Below are 19,199 nucleotides of genomic sequence, written 5' to 3'. Positions count from 1 at the left end.
ATTATTATTATTATTATTATGTAGTTGTATTGGTAGTAGGAATGATGATGTGGTGGTGGTTGTTGTAGTAGTGGTGGTAGGGATGATGTGATGGTAGTTGTAGTAGTAGTGGTTGTAGCTGTAGTGGTGGTGGTTGTCACAAAGTGACAATGCCAAAGAGTGAGTCGGTGGTCTGCAGAACCTCCGTCCCAGTCAATGGCCTTAAAGGGTTGCTAACGTCCAACAAATTGACCAGCCCAACAAACTAACAATCAAAGAATGATAAGTAAATTTTCATATTTCATATAATTTATTAATGCAAATTACTCTCTCACACTCTCTCTCTCATTCGCACATGTAATGACGAACACTCAATTCACGAGACAGTAACGATGAACGTGGAACAATGAATAAGTCACATAAGTCACAAACAGATTTCACAAGAAGGTGGGGCCCCTTACCTTTACAGAACACATAGAACACAATATGAACTGTCCGTCACAGGTCCGTCAGGGCTTCTTCCTCTTGTCGAGATGATGCAGTCTGTCGTTCTTTCTTTCTACTGTCACAATTCGTACTGTCCAACCTCAAGTAGTGTTCTTTGAATCTAAGGCGTCGGCCTTGTAACAATAAAACTAAAAGGTCCACGGCTTTGGCCGGATATGAAAAATATTCATATATGGGTATAATATCGATGGCATCGGCCAAGGATAGGGCTATAGAAATGTTCTGGCTTTGGCCACAAATCAGAAGAAGAAAGGTTTTACATCCAAAATTCAACAGGGTTAGAGTTAATTCATATATAGTTTCTTTGGCTTTGGCCCCAAATCAACAGGCCCACTAGAATGGGAAAGAAAACAATATTTAATTAACCATAGAAAAACAAAAGCAATAATACTTAAACTAGATCACCTTTACACATATCACAACACTATAAACCTCTCAACACGTGGTCACTGCCCAACGTGCTTGGCACAAACTACTAAATCAGAAAATCACTAGTATTAATTAACTCATAATATAAGCAGAAAGATTGAATTAAATGAATAATTCCACCAACCACAAGGCCTGTAACAATTAAAATCACAATTTGATTTTAATAAAATTAAGTACAACTCTTGCAAAACAGCATCGGCTGAACTTTGCATAGAGACTAAAATACGTCCGAATCGTCAGACGGCCAACTGGTGAATGGGAAGGATGAAAGTTTTACAAAAACCAAGAGACAGAATTTTAAAAGAAAAGAAATACTTAAGAGAATGGTCTCTCTTTGTGTGCCAGGAAATGACTCAACGGGAAAATCCATGACCTATGACATTTCCGACCATAAATTAAAACAATTTAAGTGGGTCCTACGCAATACCAAGATCAGTCCCTATATCTATTACACAGAACTCAACAACAAAAGGACGTATACGACATGATCATCACAGCAGGATATTAAGTTAGACATTACGAACTAAGAATAACATTAGGTCTAGCGTACACAATACACCTAAGTAAACATTCATAACATTTCGTGACACAGTCCCCTTCTTAAGACAAAAACACGATTTTTGTTACAATAATTTGAACGAAATGTTCAAACCCGAGACAAGAAATCCGGCCCATGGTTGTCAGTTCCATTAACAGACCTCAGGGTGAACCGATACTGACTCAATAACAGAGCCCAACGCATGAGTCTGCCATTCTCGGACTTTGCTCGATTCAAGTAAAGAAGAGGCGCGTGATCTGTCTCAATGACAAATTGTCTCCCGACCAGATACGTGCTCAACTTCTGTATTGCCCAAACTAGAGCAAGACATTCACGCTCCACAACAGAGTAACGTTGCTCCCTTGACAACAGTTTCCTGTTTACATGTTAGAACGCTCTACGCTTTGGCGCACCCAAGACAATACGGTTCATCTCTCAAGGGAACAGTCTCAAAAGGCACTTTGGGTATTCGCCCTCTAGGTGCCGATCGCTGACATCGGTCACACGACTGGCAAAATCTCTGGACATCGGTCCACACGCTGGGCCAGAAGAACTCGTTGAGAATTCGGTCAGTAGTCTTCTTTGCAGCCATGTGCCCAGCAGGTATATTTTCATGACCCAACTTCATGACCTTGGGTCTAAGGTCCTTCGGGACGACCAATTGTCTCATGACATTTCATGATTGGTCCGCTTTGGCCTAAAATACCGGACGAGGACACCATCTTCGAAACCATACCAAGTCTCGTTAGATCGGCCAGTCTGTCTTACCTCTCCGGTCTGTGCCATCTGCCTGCACTTCGTCAGTGTCTGGTCGTTAGTCTGTTTCTCCACTAACTGCTTGACAGTGATATCGATATTTGACGCAATCGGCGTCGTCAAGGGCTTCTTGCCCTTCTTGTGCGCAGCAGCGGACCTCGTGTCCACCACATTCACTTCCCCTATGGCAATTCCTGGGCATTTTGCATTGGGAATATTCCCGACAACCACATCATATAATGTGTTGTCCATTTGCATTGCCGAAACCGGCCCATCGTAGTATGGACATCTCAACTCCGCCTCTACCACGGAAGCTGTTGCAATGCTACCATCAAGGAGCGAAACCGGTACCTTCTTGTCGCTCACTTTATCTGGTGACAATATTCCCTTGCGTACCACCACGCAGCTACAACCGCTGTCACGCAGAACAGTCACACGCTTCCCGTCAATGAAGCCGGTTGCCACTGGCATACGCGAGAATTGATGGTTGTCATCGGCTGTACAAGCTGCAGAGATCACGGGTACAGTGCACCCACATTTGAGTTCCATGGAACCGTGGTGATTTTTGCACTCCAGTTCTGTGGTCAATGACGCCGCAGTATGGGATACTCGGTCACGTTTCTTCCAGCATTTTTCTTCGGTGTGACCCCGTCGTTTGCAAAATGCACAAGTCGGAACTTCCGCTCGAAGAGCAGAGAGCTGGTGTGGCTTCTGTCGGCAATCGCGAGCGATATGACCAGGTTTGGAGCATCGATGACAAGTCACCCGCTTGTCCTTCTGAGCCCTCGTTGGACTCGTCTCCACTGTCTTCATTTGACGCTCATCCTCCGTCGGCTTAATTGTCAATGATGGCTCCTTACTCGTCTTAGGCATGGTCGAGTGAGGCCTAGAATAGGCGTTCATCGCCCCGTGCGCCTCCACATAATTTTCAACCAACTTGACAACTTCTTCCGTGTTCCTAGGTTTCCTTTCCTTGAGAAACACCTGTAAATCCCGGCCACATGAATTGATTAGCTGCTCCTTCAGTATCAGATCTATAATCTCTTCAGCGTCGGATTTGTTTTTTTCCGCCAAAGAAATCCACCTGTCCAGGTACCCAGCAATTCTAATCTTAAATTGGCCCATACGCTCTCCATGCTCTGGCCTACTTGTACGGAAGCGTGCGGCAAACCCATCCTCCGTCAAATTGTAATGCGCGAGCAGAGCGTCCCTGACCTTCCCGAAGTCTTTGGCATCGGCCTCGTCCATACGGGTATAAACTTCCAGGGCCTTTCCGGACAGTAGGGCACCCAGGTGGGTTGCCCAGTCAGAACTGTGCCAGTTATTGGCAGAAGCATGCCTCTCAAATCGCGAGATGTAACTTGAGACATCATCTCTCCTATCATCAAGCGGCGGTAGTCGCGGGCTCTTCCCGACCGACGACGACGGCACCTGAGTCCTGGAGGAGGCATGAGTTGGATGCTGTACCTTCAGTCTTTCCAACTCCAACTCTCTTTCCAAAAGAGCGGCTTTCAGCTCCAGTTTCTTCTCTTCGCGGGCGCTCTCCTCCTTTGCCGATTCTCGATCGTGTTCTCTTTGCTCTCTTTCGTGCTCCCTTTGTTCTCGCTCGTGCTCCCTTTGTTCTCGCTCGTGCTCCCTTCGCGCCTTGGCCTCATTCAGAGCATCCGTCTTGCGAGCCTCTTCCTGCTTTATTTGTTCATCTACCCATTTCCTTAACTCTCAAACGTTCCACAAATAGAAACCACGATCACCGGTGATCGTGACAACGCCCCCTTTTTCATAATCCCATTTTGCGGTAAAAAATCGCCAGATTATGTGTTGAAACTATTATTTAATTATAAAATAATGATTTTCATTCAATAATTCATCACAATTATGTTAAAAATGTAAAAAAATGTTACGAAATAACGAGAGATACGAAAGCTAGGTTGCTAACGACTCCATCCGTTACCTTCGATCCGCCATTTTGTTTCGGGAAATCTTTCTACAACTCCAACTCACAATTTATCAAATTTATATTATTTAAACTTTTTGCACCATGGCAAATCTCAAAGAGTCTGAAATTTATGACATCCTCTTCAACGTGGATGTAAGTGATGACGAGGATGATGATGAAATTGAGTCTGAATGGTCTCAAGAATTCGACCTGCCGTACTCGCCAAATATGGGATCTGACAGTGAGAACGACGAGTAAGTATTTTTCAGAAATCTTCTCAAAGTAACATCAAACGATCGCATAATGCCCATGATATGTATATTTTATTCAACTTTATTATCTATTTCATTAATATAGTACAAAAAGTATTTTTTTTTGGTTTATAATTGTATTTATGACGTGCTTGAGTTTGACTAGGACGAGTGAAGTGTTGTGTGTTGAAAATGTAAACAAACATGGAGGTCAGAAGACGGTTAGTTCGGCCACTTGAATGAGATATAGAAATGATTTGTATGTCTTGATTTGATGTGTCGACAGCTTGTATAATAAAATATTGTTCTTTTTTCTTTCTTCTAGCGAGATTCGGATTCCGTGTGAGGACTGTGGGAATGAAACTGGGAGACATGCACAAGTCCCTACTCCTACTGATGATACTGACACTGCCACTGCCACAACTAGTTCTGCTTGTCAAAGAAAAAGGTGAGAACTGACCTGATATTTAGTTGTGCTTATAGAGCATTTATATTCATATTGACTGTTTTGTGTTTTCTGATGTATTATTGTTGATATTATGTTATATATTCAGTTTTGGGTCTACAGGAAGATTATTTATAGTATTTTTACTCTACTCAACTCTATGTCAAGAAATATTATTCCAGAACTAGTGTGTGATGTAAAAAAGGGAGAGTGATAAAATATTTTGATATTTTATATTTATATGTGTAATTAATTGCTTTCTCCTTTCAGAATTATTTTTCATTTCCTTTGTTTTCAAAGTACTTCTTTTTATTTTAATTCTTGTTATTATTATTTTCTTCAGGCGTTCGGATCATGATGAAATCCCTGGCCCATCACAGCCGAAGAAACTATGTGTGGATGGTGGTCCCGAGAACAAAGTGCCACCTTTTCTCCCTGAGCGAGTCCCTGGTCCACGCCTGCCTGATACGGTGACTCGCTTAGATCACCGAAAATTTTTAACGCCTTTAGATTTTTTTCGTTTGTTTTTTACTCAAGAACTGTTGTCTTTGTTTTGTGAGTGGACGAATGATTATGCGAGTATGTGTGCGGATTCGAAACCGACGTTGTATAAGAGGTGGAAGGATGAACCTGTGAATGTGGATGAAATGTATAGATTTATTGGTTTGTTGATGTACATGAGTTGTGTGAAAGTGGAGCGTGTTACTTTATATTGGTGTGTGGAGACATTGTTGAATGGTTTGTGGGCGCGTTGGTTTTTGTCAATTTGGCGTTATAAATGTCTTATGAGTTTTTTAAAAATAAGTAATTTTAGAACAGAAAATAGAGATGATAAATTATGTAAAGCTAGATTTATGATGGATTATATTCGTAGAAAATGTATGAAATTGTTTCAACCTTATCAGAATATTTCAATAGATGAGAGGATGGTTAAAAATAAGGGAAGGTATAGCTTTAGAATGTATATGAAGGACAAGACAACAAAGTGGGGAATGAAATTGTGGGTTTTAGCAGATTCAAAGACAGGGTATACACATAATTTTGATGTTTATTTGGGTAAGGTAGGGGGTAATACAACAAATGGTTTAGCTTATAATGTGGTTATGCAGTTGCTTGTTGGCTTGTTCAATCAAGGATATCATTTATATGTGGATAATTTTTATACTAGTGTCCAACTTTTTAAAGATTTGGTTGTGAAGAATGTGAGAGCTTGTGGGACAATAATAGTTAATAGAAAAGGATTTCCAGTTAGTCTAAAGAACGTTAGAGAATGGGAAAAGAGGGTTAAGAGGGGGGAGTTTAGATGGCATAGGGATGGTGATATTTTAGCTTTACAGTGGAAAGATAATAAGACAGTTTCATTTATATCTACAATACATGATGCAAATAAGGAGGCAGTAGTACAACGTAGGAGTAAAGATAATGGGGTTTTCAGAAAATTAGATGTTGCACAGCCTGAATTAGTTAAAGATTACAATAAGAATATGAATGGGGTAGATTTGTCTGATCAACTTATTGGGAAATATAATAGTCTTAGAAAAACACACAAGTGGTGGAAAAGTTTATTTTTTCATTTTATTGACATTGCTAGGGTTAATAGTTATATTCTGTTCAAAGAATATAGAGCTAGGCATAGTGATATTGAAGAATTACAGAGACCAAAACAGTATAATCAGTTAGATTTTACTCTGGAGTTAGCCAGGCAGTTAGGCGGGATAGATGATCTAGAGGGTCCACCACTTGCTTTAAATACAAATTGTAATTGTAAATGTAAAAGTAAATCTAAAGCAAATAGCAGGAATAGTGATAATAATGATATAGATGAAGAAATTAAGTTAATCCATCCAATTTTACCAGATGCTTCTTCAAATTCAAGGGGTGATTGTAGGTTATGCTTAGATAGGGGGAAAGTACAGAAAACTAGACATAGGTGTTTATATTGTAAAGAATGGTTTTGTTTACAGCCGGATAGAAAATGTATGTTGTGGTATCATACAGTTCTTGAGTAAATTATTTGATTTATTATTGTATTTTAAAATGCTCTTTGTTTTTTAAATGTTAAATTGTCTGTATATTTTTATTTTATTTTGTTAAGGTACTGTTACTGTGAAATAAAAATATTTTCGCACTCTGCGAATAATCATTCGTTTTCGCTCTTTGCGGAAAAAAAATACTATTCGCTCTCTGCGAATACATTTACATATATAAATAAATATATATATGTATACTGAAGTCCTTTATTATATTTATCCATGTATTATCAATTGTATCAGTAAGAAGGAACTTGTGTATTTTTTTGGTGTGTATAGTTCAGTCTTTGCACTAAACAAGTGACACACAAGTGAATTTTAAAATAATTATATAATTTTACTTTTGTAATGGATTTATTACCCCAAAACCTTTTCACAATGTTGAAATTTCTTCTTGTATCATGTGTTTAGGTCTGTTAACCAAGAGATATCCAAAATATGCCAAAGAAATGCTAACATAAGCAATTTAGAGACATTTTTGTGAACATGTAAAAATTATTGGATTATGCCCCTTGTTTGAGTAAATGTGTGGATACATTTGAGACCCCACCAGATGCTCAATTTATGCATTACATACTTGAGTTTTGCATAAAAGTTGTAAGACATGATGTATTTTTAGAAAATAAACTTGTTTTGATCATAATTTTGAACAGTTATTTTTTTCCTTCTTGGCATTTGCAGAAAATGCAGTTTTTACTTGAAAATTTGAGACCCTACCTTGACACATAAATCATATTTGTGTCCAGGAAAGTGCCTAGAAATTATAAAAAACTTTAAGAATGTGAAACTAAAACATCTGACGAGCAAATTGATATATAACATGCCAGCATTAGCGCACAGTGAGTGAGTTCATGGTATCCTAATGTACCTGCACCCCCTCCATTCACAATTTTTGCTCAAAACAGTGGAACGTTTGAGAGTTAAAGCCTCACCTTCCAATGCCAGTTGAGCACCGAGTTTGATTAATTTCTCAACATCCATGATGGTTCAAGAAGGGAAAAGACAATGTAGTTCAATAAAATGAAGCAAAGAAGTTAAAACACTTGAGCAAGCAAAAGAAACTTAAAAACAAAGTCTTTGTAATTATACAAATAGAAAATCAGTCAACAATATCAACTAGTGGAAATGTATATACCTTCGGGTATAACTAACGAATGAATTTAAATATTGCAATAATTACTTACTTCAAACAATTATTATTTCTTCTCGCCTTTAATGGCAAATAAAATAATCAGCGATGATGTGTAACAGCACTTCTCATAATATAACAACCACGGGGATACAGTAGGTATCTCCCAACTCAGTTTAAAATAACAAGTCAATCTGACCCAATTCACGTAAATCTCAGCGACAGACAACTGGTTTAAGATAACCAGCAAGTGACAACAATAACAGAAGGTTTCAACTTAGCCGATGTCTTTTAACAAAAGGCAATAAATCAATGACAGTGCAAGTTCCTATTCAATGTCATGGGATACGACGTTACAGTTTTACGTCAGTCAACAAAATATAAACTGTCTTTATAAGTGAGTAACGGATGAGGTGAGAGTCAATTACAAATCACCCCTGACCATCAGTATTAGACAAAAATCAATCTGTTAAACGTCAGCAAAAGTACCCGCAGCTCCACCAAAAATGTTACAAAGTGACAATGCCAAAGAGTGAGTCGGTGGTCTGCAGAACCTCCGTCCCAGTCAATGGCCTTAAAGGGTTGCTAACGTCCAACAAATTGACCAGCCCAACAAACTAACAATCAAAGAATGATAAGTAAATTTTCATATTTCATATAATTTATTAATGCAAATTACTCTCTCACACTCTCTCTCTCATTCGCACATGTAATGACGAACACTCAATTCACGAGACAGTAACGATGAACGTGGAACAATGAATAAGTCACATAAGTCACAAACAGATTTCACAAGAAGGTGGGGCCCCTTACCTTTACAGAACACATAGAACAAAAATATGAACTGTCCGTCAGGGCTTCTTCCTCTTGTCGAGATGATGCAGTCTGTCGTCCTTTCTTTCTACTGTCACAATTTGTACTGTCCAATCTCTCTTTGAATCTAAGGCGCCGGCCTTGTAACAATAAAACTAAAATGTCCACGGCTTTGGCCGGATATGAAAAATATTCATATATGGGTATAATATCGATGGCATCGGCCAAGGATAAGGCTATTAAAATGTTCTGGCTTTGGCCACAAATCAAACGAAGAAAAGTCTTACATCCAAAATTCAAAAGGGTTAAAGTTAATTCATCTAATAGTTTCTTTGGCTTTGGCCCCAGATCAACAGGCCCACTAGAATGGGAAAGAAAACAATATTTAATTAACCATATAAAAACAAAGCAATAATACGTAAACTAGATCACCTTTACACATATCACAACACTATAAACTTCTCAACACGTGGTCACTGCCCAACGTGCTTGGCACAAACTACTAAATCAGAAAATCACTAGTATTAATTAACTCATAATATAAGCAGAAAGATTGAATTAAATGAATAATTCCACCAACCACAAGGCCTGTAACAATTAAAATCACAATTTGATTTTAATAAAATTAAGTACAACTCTTGCAAAACAGCATCGGCTGAACTTTGCATAGAGACTAAAATACGTCCGAATCAGGGTTGCCAGATTATTTTTCAACAAAATGCCAGGGGAAGACTCAAAAAATGCCAAAACACTCAAAAAAATGCCAAAGTCTGTTGACTCCCACCCCCACTAAGAAAACTACTCACTTTTGATAGACAATTTACTATCATATTCTGGTGGCTTGCATGTTTTCCTTTCTTTTTTTTTTTGAATTATACTAAATTTCCTGTTGGGGTAATTTTTTACCTACTGACTACTAAGTGGAGTGCTATACCACTACATCACGGTTGGATCTTAAGAATGAAAAAGAAATACATTAACATGAAAGGTAAATACGTAAACAGTTAAATGATTATTGACAATTACGAAAACTTACTGTTTCGTGTTTCTTATGATGTTTTCTGTTGAATCTGGTTCAAGTGCAGAGTAAAGGTGTCATTTGAAGTATAATATACAAGAAAAGAAAATGCCAAATGAAAATGCCAAATGCCAAATGAATTTTCTAATGCCAAACGGTTTTCAAAAATGCCAGATTTTTGGAATCTGGCATTTAAAATGCCAAACTGGCAACCCTGGTCCGAATCGTCAGACGGCCAACTGGTGAATGGGCAGGATGAAAGGTTTACAAAAACCAAGAAACAGAATTTTAAAAGAAAAGAAATACTTAGAGAATGGTCTCTCTTTGTGTGCCAGGAAATGACTCAACGGGAAAATCCATGACCTATGACATTTCCGACCATAAATTAAAACAATTTAAGCGGGTCCTACCGTGGCCTTCGTGAACTCTTATGGCCTGAGACATCGTCTCGACTGGCGATGTGACGTCACACTCCCGGTCCATCCGCTTTCGTTTTGAAAACCGGTTAATGGTTGACTGTGTTGTCATTCATTTTCAATTCATTCTTATCGGATTATTGTACCCTCTTGTTTTCTATAGATAATTTGTTAAATAGTCATTCATATTTTGATAAATACCATCCATTGTTTTGCATTTTCAACATGCCTCGTAAGTGCTGTGTGCCAAATTGTAAAGGAAATTATTATCCTTCTGAGAAAGTGTCAGTGTCTGCGTTTGAATTTCCCTCGGATTTAGATAGGAAAAACCTTTGGTTGAGGAAGATACCGAGACAAGATTTCCAACCTTCTTCTACAGCTGTGGTATGTGAGCGTCATTTTTGTGACAGATTTATTGTCAGAGTAGATTCTGTCACAAGACCTGACGGTTCCATTCTCAGTGTAGAGAGAAGCATACCAAAATTGACCAAAGATGCCTATCCTTCCATCTTTCCCAACTGTCCCTCCTATTTATCTACGAAAATATCCATGAAACGGAAAGCCCCCGACGAAAGGCGAGATGCAGTTTTAAAGAGAGACGATGAGTCTTTTAAACGATGGGTTGAAAATGATCGGATTAAGAATTATACAGAATTCTGTGGCAGTTTCAACACCAGAGTTGATGCGAAATTATGGATTTATCGTTTTTTTCTTGCCTCATCGTCTTCACCTGATGATCCACCAATGCCTGACCACTGCACCCTTTGCCTTTACAGGATTATTGATACTGTTGACAGTGCTCCAAAGTTGCTGTCTTCAATCAAAGTTTTCTCTGACATGCATGTGGAAATATTTTCTGATAATCGTAAGTGTTTACCTTGAAAATTGACATGTTTAGAGTTAGAATAAATGATTTCTAAAATAGTAATAGTGCTAGATAGAACTCAGGGTATAAGTATAAAAGAGTAGTGCTGGTGTTAGAAGTAGTAGTAGCAGTGGTGGTGGTAATAGTAGCAGTAGTAGTAGGAACGCCAATATAGTAGTACTAGTAGCAATGGCAATATTAGTAGTAGTGACACCAATAATGGCAATGGTAGCCTACCACTAACAGTAGTTCTAGTAGTGGTTGTAGTCGTATAATAGTAATTGCAGTAATAATATTCTTGGTAGAGTAGTAGTTTGAAATAATATTATTAGCAGTAGTGGTAGTAGTAACACTAATGGTAGTAGAAGTAGTAATAAATATAGTAAGTATAATTTTTATTAAAGTCTATCGTAATGCTGTGATGTTATTATATACAATTAAAAGATATATTATTATCTCACTATCAACCATTTTATATGGATCTTGTTTAAATGATGAAAGAAGACAATAAAAAAGATACAACTTATTTTCATTGAAGCATGGAAATTATAATATATGTTAGTGTGATGACTTGACCATTATTTTTTTCTTTGTTTTTCAGAAAGGGTTCCTGATAGCGCCATTGCATGGATTTTTGGGAAAACGTCTCCCCCAACTCTTACATGCTGGTCTCAATTTGACACTGTCCTTTCCCATTTTTGTCATGGGAATGGATTTGATAGAAGTAACTTGGAGGACCAGCTGCAACTTTATGTTTCAGCTATTGATAGTCTATGCAACAGTGTTGACAATGATGAAGATGATGAGTCCAAGTCTTTGTTCATGCCAAAAGTTAGGTTTTTGGTTGAGCAGCTTAAGTTAGTTAACTTGTCTGTAAAACGTTACAGTTGCTCTACCCTTATCTGGGCATTCCAGTTGTTTGCATCTGCTCCTTGTGCCTATTCTCTTCTAAGGAATTCCTTTCTTACTTTGCCTCATCAGTCCTATCTAAGAAAACTTTCCTCTGTCTTTGAAATGAAGACTGGTTTTCCTAATTCTAAAGATCATGAAGCATATTTAAGACAGCGATGTCTTAAAATGCAAGAACATGAGCGTGATGTCGTTCTCATGATGGACGAAATTCATATTTCTCACCAGTTGTCGTATAAAGGGGGAAAGTTGAGGGCTCTGCATATAATTGTCAGGTTTCTGAGGCAAGCACTGCCCAGGTCTTCATGATTTCCTCAGTTCTTTGTAAACAGAAAGATGTTGTTGCCATTTTACCTGTAAAAAATATTGATGCTCGTTATTTGCAATGTTTGCTTCTTAAAACATTGCACGTTCTTCATGATTTTGGTTTTCATGTTTTGTGTGTTATTTCTGACACCAACAGAATTAACCGCAATGCCTTTGCTATAATGTCTGGGGGAAGTCTTTGTCCATCTATTCCAAATCCTGTCATTCCTTCAGAGAAACTTTTTTTTAATTTTTGATACTGTCCACCTTTTCAAATGTATTAGAAATAACTGGACGTCTCAAAAAGACCTGGAGAAGACTTTTATGTTACCACCTGTACTGACCAACAATGAAAATCCTTCATCTTCAGTTACGAGAGGATCCATGTGTCACATTACAAAAGTATACGAGGAAGAGAAGTCATCAGTCGTGAAACTTGCTCCATCTTTGAATCGAAAATGTTTGAATCCATCGCCTACTGAGAAACAGAGTGTTCCACTGATGTTGAGAATTTTTGACAGATGGAATGCTGCTGCCTTGGAGCACTTTGGATCCAAATGGAATGTCAATGTCAGTGGGACAGTATCATTTATATTCTTCATTGTACAGCTATGGAATGTTCTAAATGTCAAGCATCCGCTGAAAGGCAGGAGATTGAGGGATGAGAGGTGCAAGCCAATTAATTCCATTTCTGATTCCAATTTCTCATTTCTTCAAGATGCTTTGACTTGGTTCAAGGACTGGAGCAGGTTAGGGATGAAACCACGAGAAGGAGTATTGTCGAGAGAAACCATGGATGCTCTTGTTCACACTATTTCTACTTTTCTTGAATTTGTTCCTTATCAAACTCTTACGAAAAGAGCATAGGTCATCTTCTTTTCCTTCTCATTATTGGATAAGACTGGAGGCACATGTTTCAGACAACCATCAGGTTTAGATTCCTGCGGGAGCTCACTACGTATGTGGGGTATGTAAGGGCTGCCCATTTTATATATCAATCGCCAGCTCCATGTCACATGTGTCTCCATGTCAAGTCCAACTCTATGTTTTCTCATTCCTTTTCCTTCTTATTACCATAAAATCACATCTCTTTGTTTATTGTCATCACTGATATTTTTTTTGGATTAACAATTGACCAGTATGTACATATCAACATTATGTATACATTTACAAAAGATATAATAGATATATAGTGTCTGCAGATTGAACTCTGTGGAACCTGTAGGTATCCAACTGATTTTTTTGAGTTCCAAGCTGCACTGATGAGCTGTTGAACAGCGAAACACTATATTTTTATAGTCAATCTATAGTTTATATATAGTGTCTGCAGATTGAACTTCTTGCGTTTCGTGCCCAGTAATTATCATTGACGGAGCAAGGTAATGTTTTGTTTATTTTATTTTTTATATTAGTATTAGCCTACTATTGCCCATATTACAATTAAAATTTTGAATGAAATAAAGATTTAAAAAGAGCATTTAGCCCCCTTATTATTCTTGTACAATTCTTTTTTTATGAGAAATAAAATCTTGTATTTTTTGCTAGGACTTGAGATCCAGTGTGTAGTACAGCGAAATAGTAATGAGAGGTGTGTGTTGTATGCGAGTGGAAAAAAATAATTCATGCCAATTATTTCTTCTTAACCATGCCAAATATAGCTAGCATTTGGGGGGGGGGGGGGTAATTTTTTTGTCGTGTTATTTATAAACTGTTAAAAGTGAGCATAAAATAATTATGTGAAAAGGAAGGGTAAAAAAAGGGGTTTGCTATAAATTTCAATGAAAAAAGGAAATGATCTTATTATAAATATTCGCAATCGTTATCGTCGAAGTCCAAGAAAAATGGAAGTCGGGTTGATATAGGATCATTTGCATCGGCAAAATGAGTTTGAATGAAAAATAAATGCTAATCAACGAAATCAATAATTAATAAACATCTATTTTCTAAGGAAAGTCGTTAAATAATGCATATCGAATTTTTAAAATCTGGGTTTCCTAAAAGTTGGCCACAAAAGTTCCAATCTGGAAAATCTATGTTTTTCCTGCCTCGCTTCACTGGTAACACACACAGCCGCCCGCTCGGCTCGCTGTCTCCTCTCTCTCACTTGTTATGATTGAGAGAGTGACGTCACTGTATCCAGTCTTGGGCCTCTAGTATAACGAAGGCCACGGTCCTACGCAATACCAAGATCAGTCCCTATATCTATTACACAGAACTCAACAACAAAAGGACGTATACGACATGATCATCACAGCAGGATATTGGCTTTTTAACGAAATCGGGTCGAACGCCGAACCCGAACGCCGAACCCGAACGGATATAGCCTTCTCACGTGACCATGAACGAGATCTGGATAGTGAAGACTCTCAAGCGGTATGCAGCATCGGATCTAAGGTCACGTGATAGAGGATAGCTTGGGTTGCTGTTGGCTTGTGTTAGGGGAGGGGCAAGGTCAGTGTCATTCAATAGTATATAATTGGGCACGTGGCGCTCTATACAGAGAGAAAATTATAAATTGATTAGGGGGGAGGGGGGGGGGGGGGGGGGGGGGGGGGGTTGACCCACAAACGATCGAGGTGTTGGGCTTCGGGTAGACCATGATACGAAATCAAAGAGAAAAGGCCGCTGGTACTTGGATGGTGGAAATGGTTGGGGGGGGGGGGGGGGGGGGGGGGGGGGGGGGTAGTGACAATCAGCATGGGATGTATATATTAACATTAATAATATAGGCAATAGATGACCAGGGATGTGTATTGTTTGTGTATTGTTTGTATATGTTTGTGTGTGTGTGTGTGTGTGTGTGTGCGCGCGCGCCTGTGTGTGAAAGAGATTACACAAAAATACCTTTCTCGGGAGCTTCCAAATGATTACGTATACGATAAATTTGAAAACCACATTGTTCAATCAGCTTGCAAAAAGGAGAACATTTATCTTTGTTTCACAAAAATAGGTTAAGAAATAAAAATTTTTTCTAGTAGATTGATTTTGAAAAAAATATTGCTCAATTTTTTAAATTTAATGATAGTTTCTTTATTTTCCGGTCGGTTTTCTTGATTTATATCTCATTTTTCAATTCTCAATGCGACGAGCACACTGATGTATCTCGTGTGATTCAAAAGCGTTGTTTGTTTTTTTAATATATATATATACTGAGTCCTCAGTAATTAATTCCTGAGCGTTGATATGGTGACGCAGTTATTACATACAAGACCTTGCAGTCGAGTCGGCAGGGCTTTTGGGTTACACAATCACTATTTACCCATCGGTCAGCGGTACTCTTTGATGTATACAACACTCACCGCCTTTACGCAAAGCCGCCTGCCCATAAATCAAGAGATGGTCTCCTAACTGTTCACAAGCGAACTGTCAAACGAGCAATCGATGATTGGATAAGAATCTCAAGATCTCATATAATAAGGTAAGTTTTGGAGAGGTGATATCCCCCCACCCGTCATCGGACAGAACTTTCATTGCGTTATATCATATTAGCTCCGCCTCCTCTTTCTATTCCGGAGTGACGAGATTAGACGAGAGGACGCGAGAAAAAACTGATCACGTGATCGGTAAGTCGTTCGTTCGGTGTCCGTTCGGTGAGCAACTATAACTCTGTATTAAGTTAGACATTACGAACTAAGAATAACATTAGGTCTAGCGTACACAATACACCTAAGTAAACATTCATAATAACATTTCGTGACAGTGGTGGTAGGGATGATGATGTGGTGGTGGTTGTAGGTAGTAGTAGTGGTGGTGGGGATGATGATGTAGTGGTGGTGGTGGTAGGGATGATGATGTGGCGGTGGTTGTAGTAATAATGGTGATAGGAATGATGATGTGATGGTTGTTGTAGTACAGGTGGTGGTTGTAAAAGTAGTGGTGATAGGGATGTTGATGTAGTGGTTGTGGTGAGTCTTTTTAAAAGGCGGAAAAGTGATGGTGATGGGCGGAGATAAACCACCATTTAGGCGAAAATCCGCCTTTAGGCAGTAGATTCTCAGCCCTGATATCTAAAAGTGGCTGTATGTTCTGACCAATCAGATGATCGATTCCAGAACTTCAACCACTTTATTGTTATCTTATTTCTCCAGGATGGTCGCAGAGAGGAGGAAATGGAAAGACGGGCGAACAAATAGAGAAGCTGATAACGATGGACGCAAATAGGTACACACAATTAATAAAAAGCAAACACAAGACGAGGCATCCAATGGGGATTTCATAATGTAAAGCCTGTCTGCAATGTTAGCTAATGATAAAATGTACACTCACTTCGTTACATATTATTATTATAAAATTTATATATTTGAAACAGGGATTACATGGTTAGTTAGTTAGATAGAGAGATAGATAGATAGATAGATAGATAGATAGATAGATAGATAGATAGATAGAGAGATAGATAGATAGATAGATATGATATGTGTGTAGGGAGATAGAAAGATGATTGATAGGTAGATAGATGGATTACACATAGATGAATACATATATATATATATATATATATATATATATATATATATATATATATATATATATATATATATATATATATATATATATATCGATGGCCCGTTGATCTAACCTCTGAAGTATAGTATCGCAAAGAGGCTACTTCAGAGGTTTTATCAACGGGCCATCGATATACATATATCTAGGGAGAGAGAGAGAGAGAGAGAGAGAGGGGGGGGGGGGGGGGGGGGGGGTGCGTGGAAAAGATAGGATCAAGAAACGTAGGAGAATAAAAGGGAATGTAAACCAAACAACTATTTAATAATTCTATTTCCATTCATGAAACAAGACAAACTGTGAAAGTGGGCTACAAATCCTCCTGTCTTAGCTTACGACAAAGGTATTACATTAGTTCACTAAAGGACCTCATCATCAAATGCTGCAAAACCAACAAGAATTATGTACGTACCATATGTATTTATCATTTTTACAATCAAGTAAACAGCAATTTAATATCTCGTTTTTTTGGTGCGCTCACGCATATGATGCACACACACACACACACACACACACACACACACACACACACACACGCATACACAAACTTGAGGTCACCATATGTATTTATCATCTTTACAATCAATCAAGTAAACAGCAATTTAATATCTCGTTATTTTGGTGCGCTCACGCATATGATGCACACACACACACACATACACACACACACACACACGCATACACAAACTTGAGGTCATCGAACTGACATCATTTCCACTGTCTATTCCTGTCCAACAAGCAAGCACGTAAAACGTCATTACCGTTTCAGCTAAGCATCTTGCCATCCAATGACAACATCGTTAATGCTTACGTCAATTCAACTACTTACTATTTCAGTCACAGATGATAATGAAATTATCCTTCTCTTGTGGTGTGCCCTGAACACCGAACATCAAATTCAATCGCCCTCTGGCCTGGAGACCAACAATCTTTATTTCATAGGGGGCAAGTCACAGCAGGAAGACAGTGATTAAAAAGGGTAGCTAGCAAAGAGCCATAAATGCAGTTTAAAAAAAAATACTTCTCAATATACAGAACGTATGAGATAAAACTATGAAAGACCAAGCACCTAAAACTCACGAGGCTCAGATATAGATTAATTAAAAAACAAAAGAAAAACAAACAAAAAAACAAAACAAAACAAAAACACAGAGAGAGAGAGAGAGAGAGAGAGAGAGAGAGAGAGAGAGAGCAAAAGATAGCAAAAGATAATAAAGGAATTCGATATAAATGTTTAAAACACACACACACACACACACACACACACACACACACACACACACACACACACACACACACACAAGAAAGGAAGGAAATCAAATCACATAACAGAACAAGAAGCGAGTCATAATATACATCCCACGCAGAGAAGGGAAATTAGAAACATAACAAGGCTGGAGAGTTCACCGACGCTTTAAAAGCTATGGGCTGATGAAGAGACCGACAGAACCATTGAATGGATTTTACTACAAGTACTTAAACAACACTTTTCTTTTTATCGTTTTGAACAAAATTCATTTTTTATCCAAATGTGGAGTAAGATTAACATTGGCTTCAACTTGACAAAACTGTCAAAAATTATCAAACTTCTGTAAGAAGTTTCGGGTTTGGGACTTTTGACAAGTTCGGGCTTCATCTTAAATCGATCGACAATTAAATATAGGGAATGAGATTAGCGGAAGAGTAGCGTCCCTTGATTGGACGTCACCCATAGTCTGTGACGTCACCGGCGGAAAAGTTATTAGAGAGAGAACGTCATGTTGGTTGTACGCATGCGTCTCTCGTCCTCGCTTCCGGTGAAAGCGGCTTGAGACACTTCAAAACCAAATTGACGTTCTCACTGTAAGGTGACGTCCAATCAAGGGACGCTACTCTTCCGCTAATCTCATTCCCTATACGTTTCCTGGCCAATTTTTAAAATTAAAATAATGTATTTTGACATTGTATGGCAAATTCTCATTAATCGATATTATTTAAAACAATTTCTGCCGGGGTTCGATTTCAGCCTCACGTAATATCAGACAATGCGATTCAATAAAGTGCGAATACATTATGGGTACTGTAATATTGCTGTCATTACATTCGCTTTAGAAGTCTTAAAAGACTTCTAGATAGTGAGTCAAGACAGTTTCTAAACTTCATAAATGTAACTTGCAACTCATTCTCACAAATATCTGATGTTAGTTATCCTTGTCATATTCTATTGGCATTGTGTCTTATCTTAATGAATGCTGTCAATGGGGTGTCTTTGTACTTACCATTTTTTCGTTTTTTTTTGTTTTTTTTTTTTTTGGTGGTGGTTGGGGGGGGGGGGGATCTATTAATACTAACCCGTCTCATAGTTTTGTATTTGACCCATGGAGCCGCAG

The 19,199-nt window shown here is 38.3% G+C and overlaps 1 protein-coding gene across 1 annotated transcript; it reads right to left on the bottom strand.

Annotated features, from left to right (window-relative positions):
* Positions 1 to 266: 266 nt before the first annotated feature.
* Positions 267 to 4,140, bottom strand: LOC144966467 (uncharacterized). The gene is made up of 2 exons (XM_078903043.1): positions 1,040 to 4,140; positions 267 to 819 (listed from the first exon to the last, which is right to left on the bottom strand). Exon 1 carries the CDS (start codon positions 3,455 to 3,457, stop codon positions 2,120 to 2,122), a length of 1,338 nt encoding a protein of 445 aa, XP_078759169.1. The 5' UTR covers positions 3,458 to 4,140; the 3' UTR covers positions 267 to 819; positions 1,040 to 2,119.
* Between the last annotated feature and the right edge of the window lie 15,059 nt (positions 4,141 to 19,199).

The sequence above is a fragment of the Berghia stephanieae genome, chromosome 2 (assembly GCF_034508935.2).
Source record: "Berghia stephanieae isolate SIO BIC M18660-M18661 chromosome 2, UCSD_Bste_1.3, whole genome shotgun sequence".
Lineage (NCBI taxonomy): Eukaryota > Metazoa > Mollusca > Gastropoda > Nudibranchia > Aeolidiidae > Berghia > Berghia stephanieae.
Note: the sequence above shows the minus strand (reverse complement) of the source record. Positions and strands in the feature narration are given on the sequence as shown.

What these genes read in the sequence shown, in the direction of transcription:
- LOC144966467 (XM_078903043.1), bottom strand. Translation starts at nt 3,457, where the DNA reads ATGGACGAGGCCGATGCCAAAGACTTCGGGAAGGTCAGGGACGCTCTG.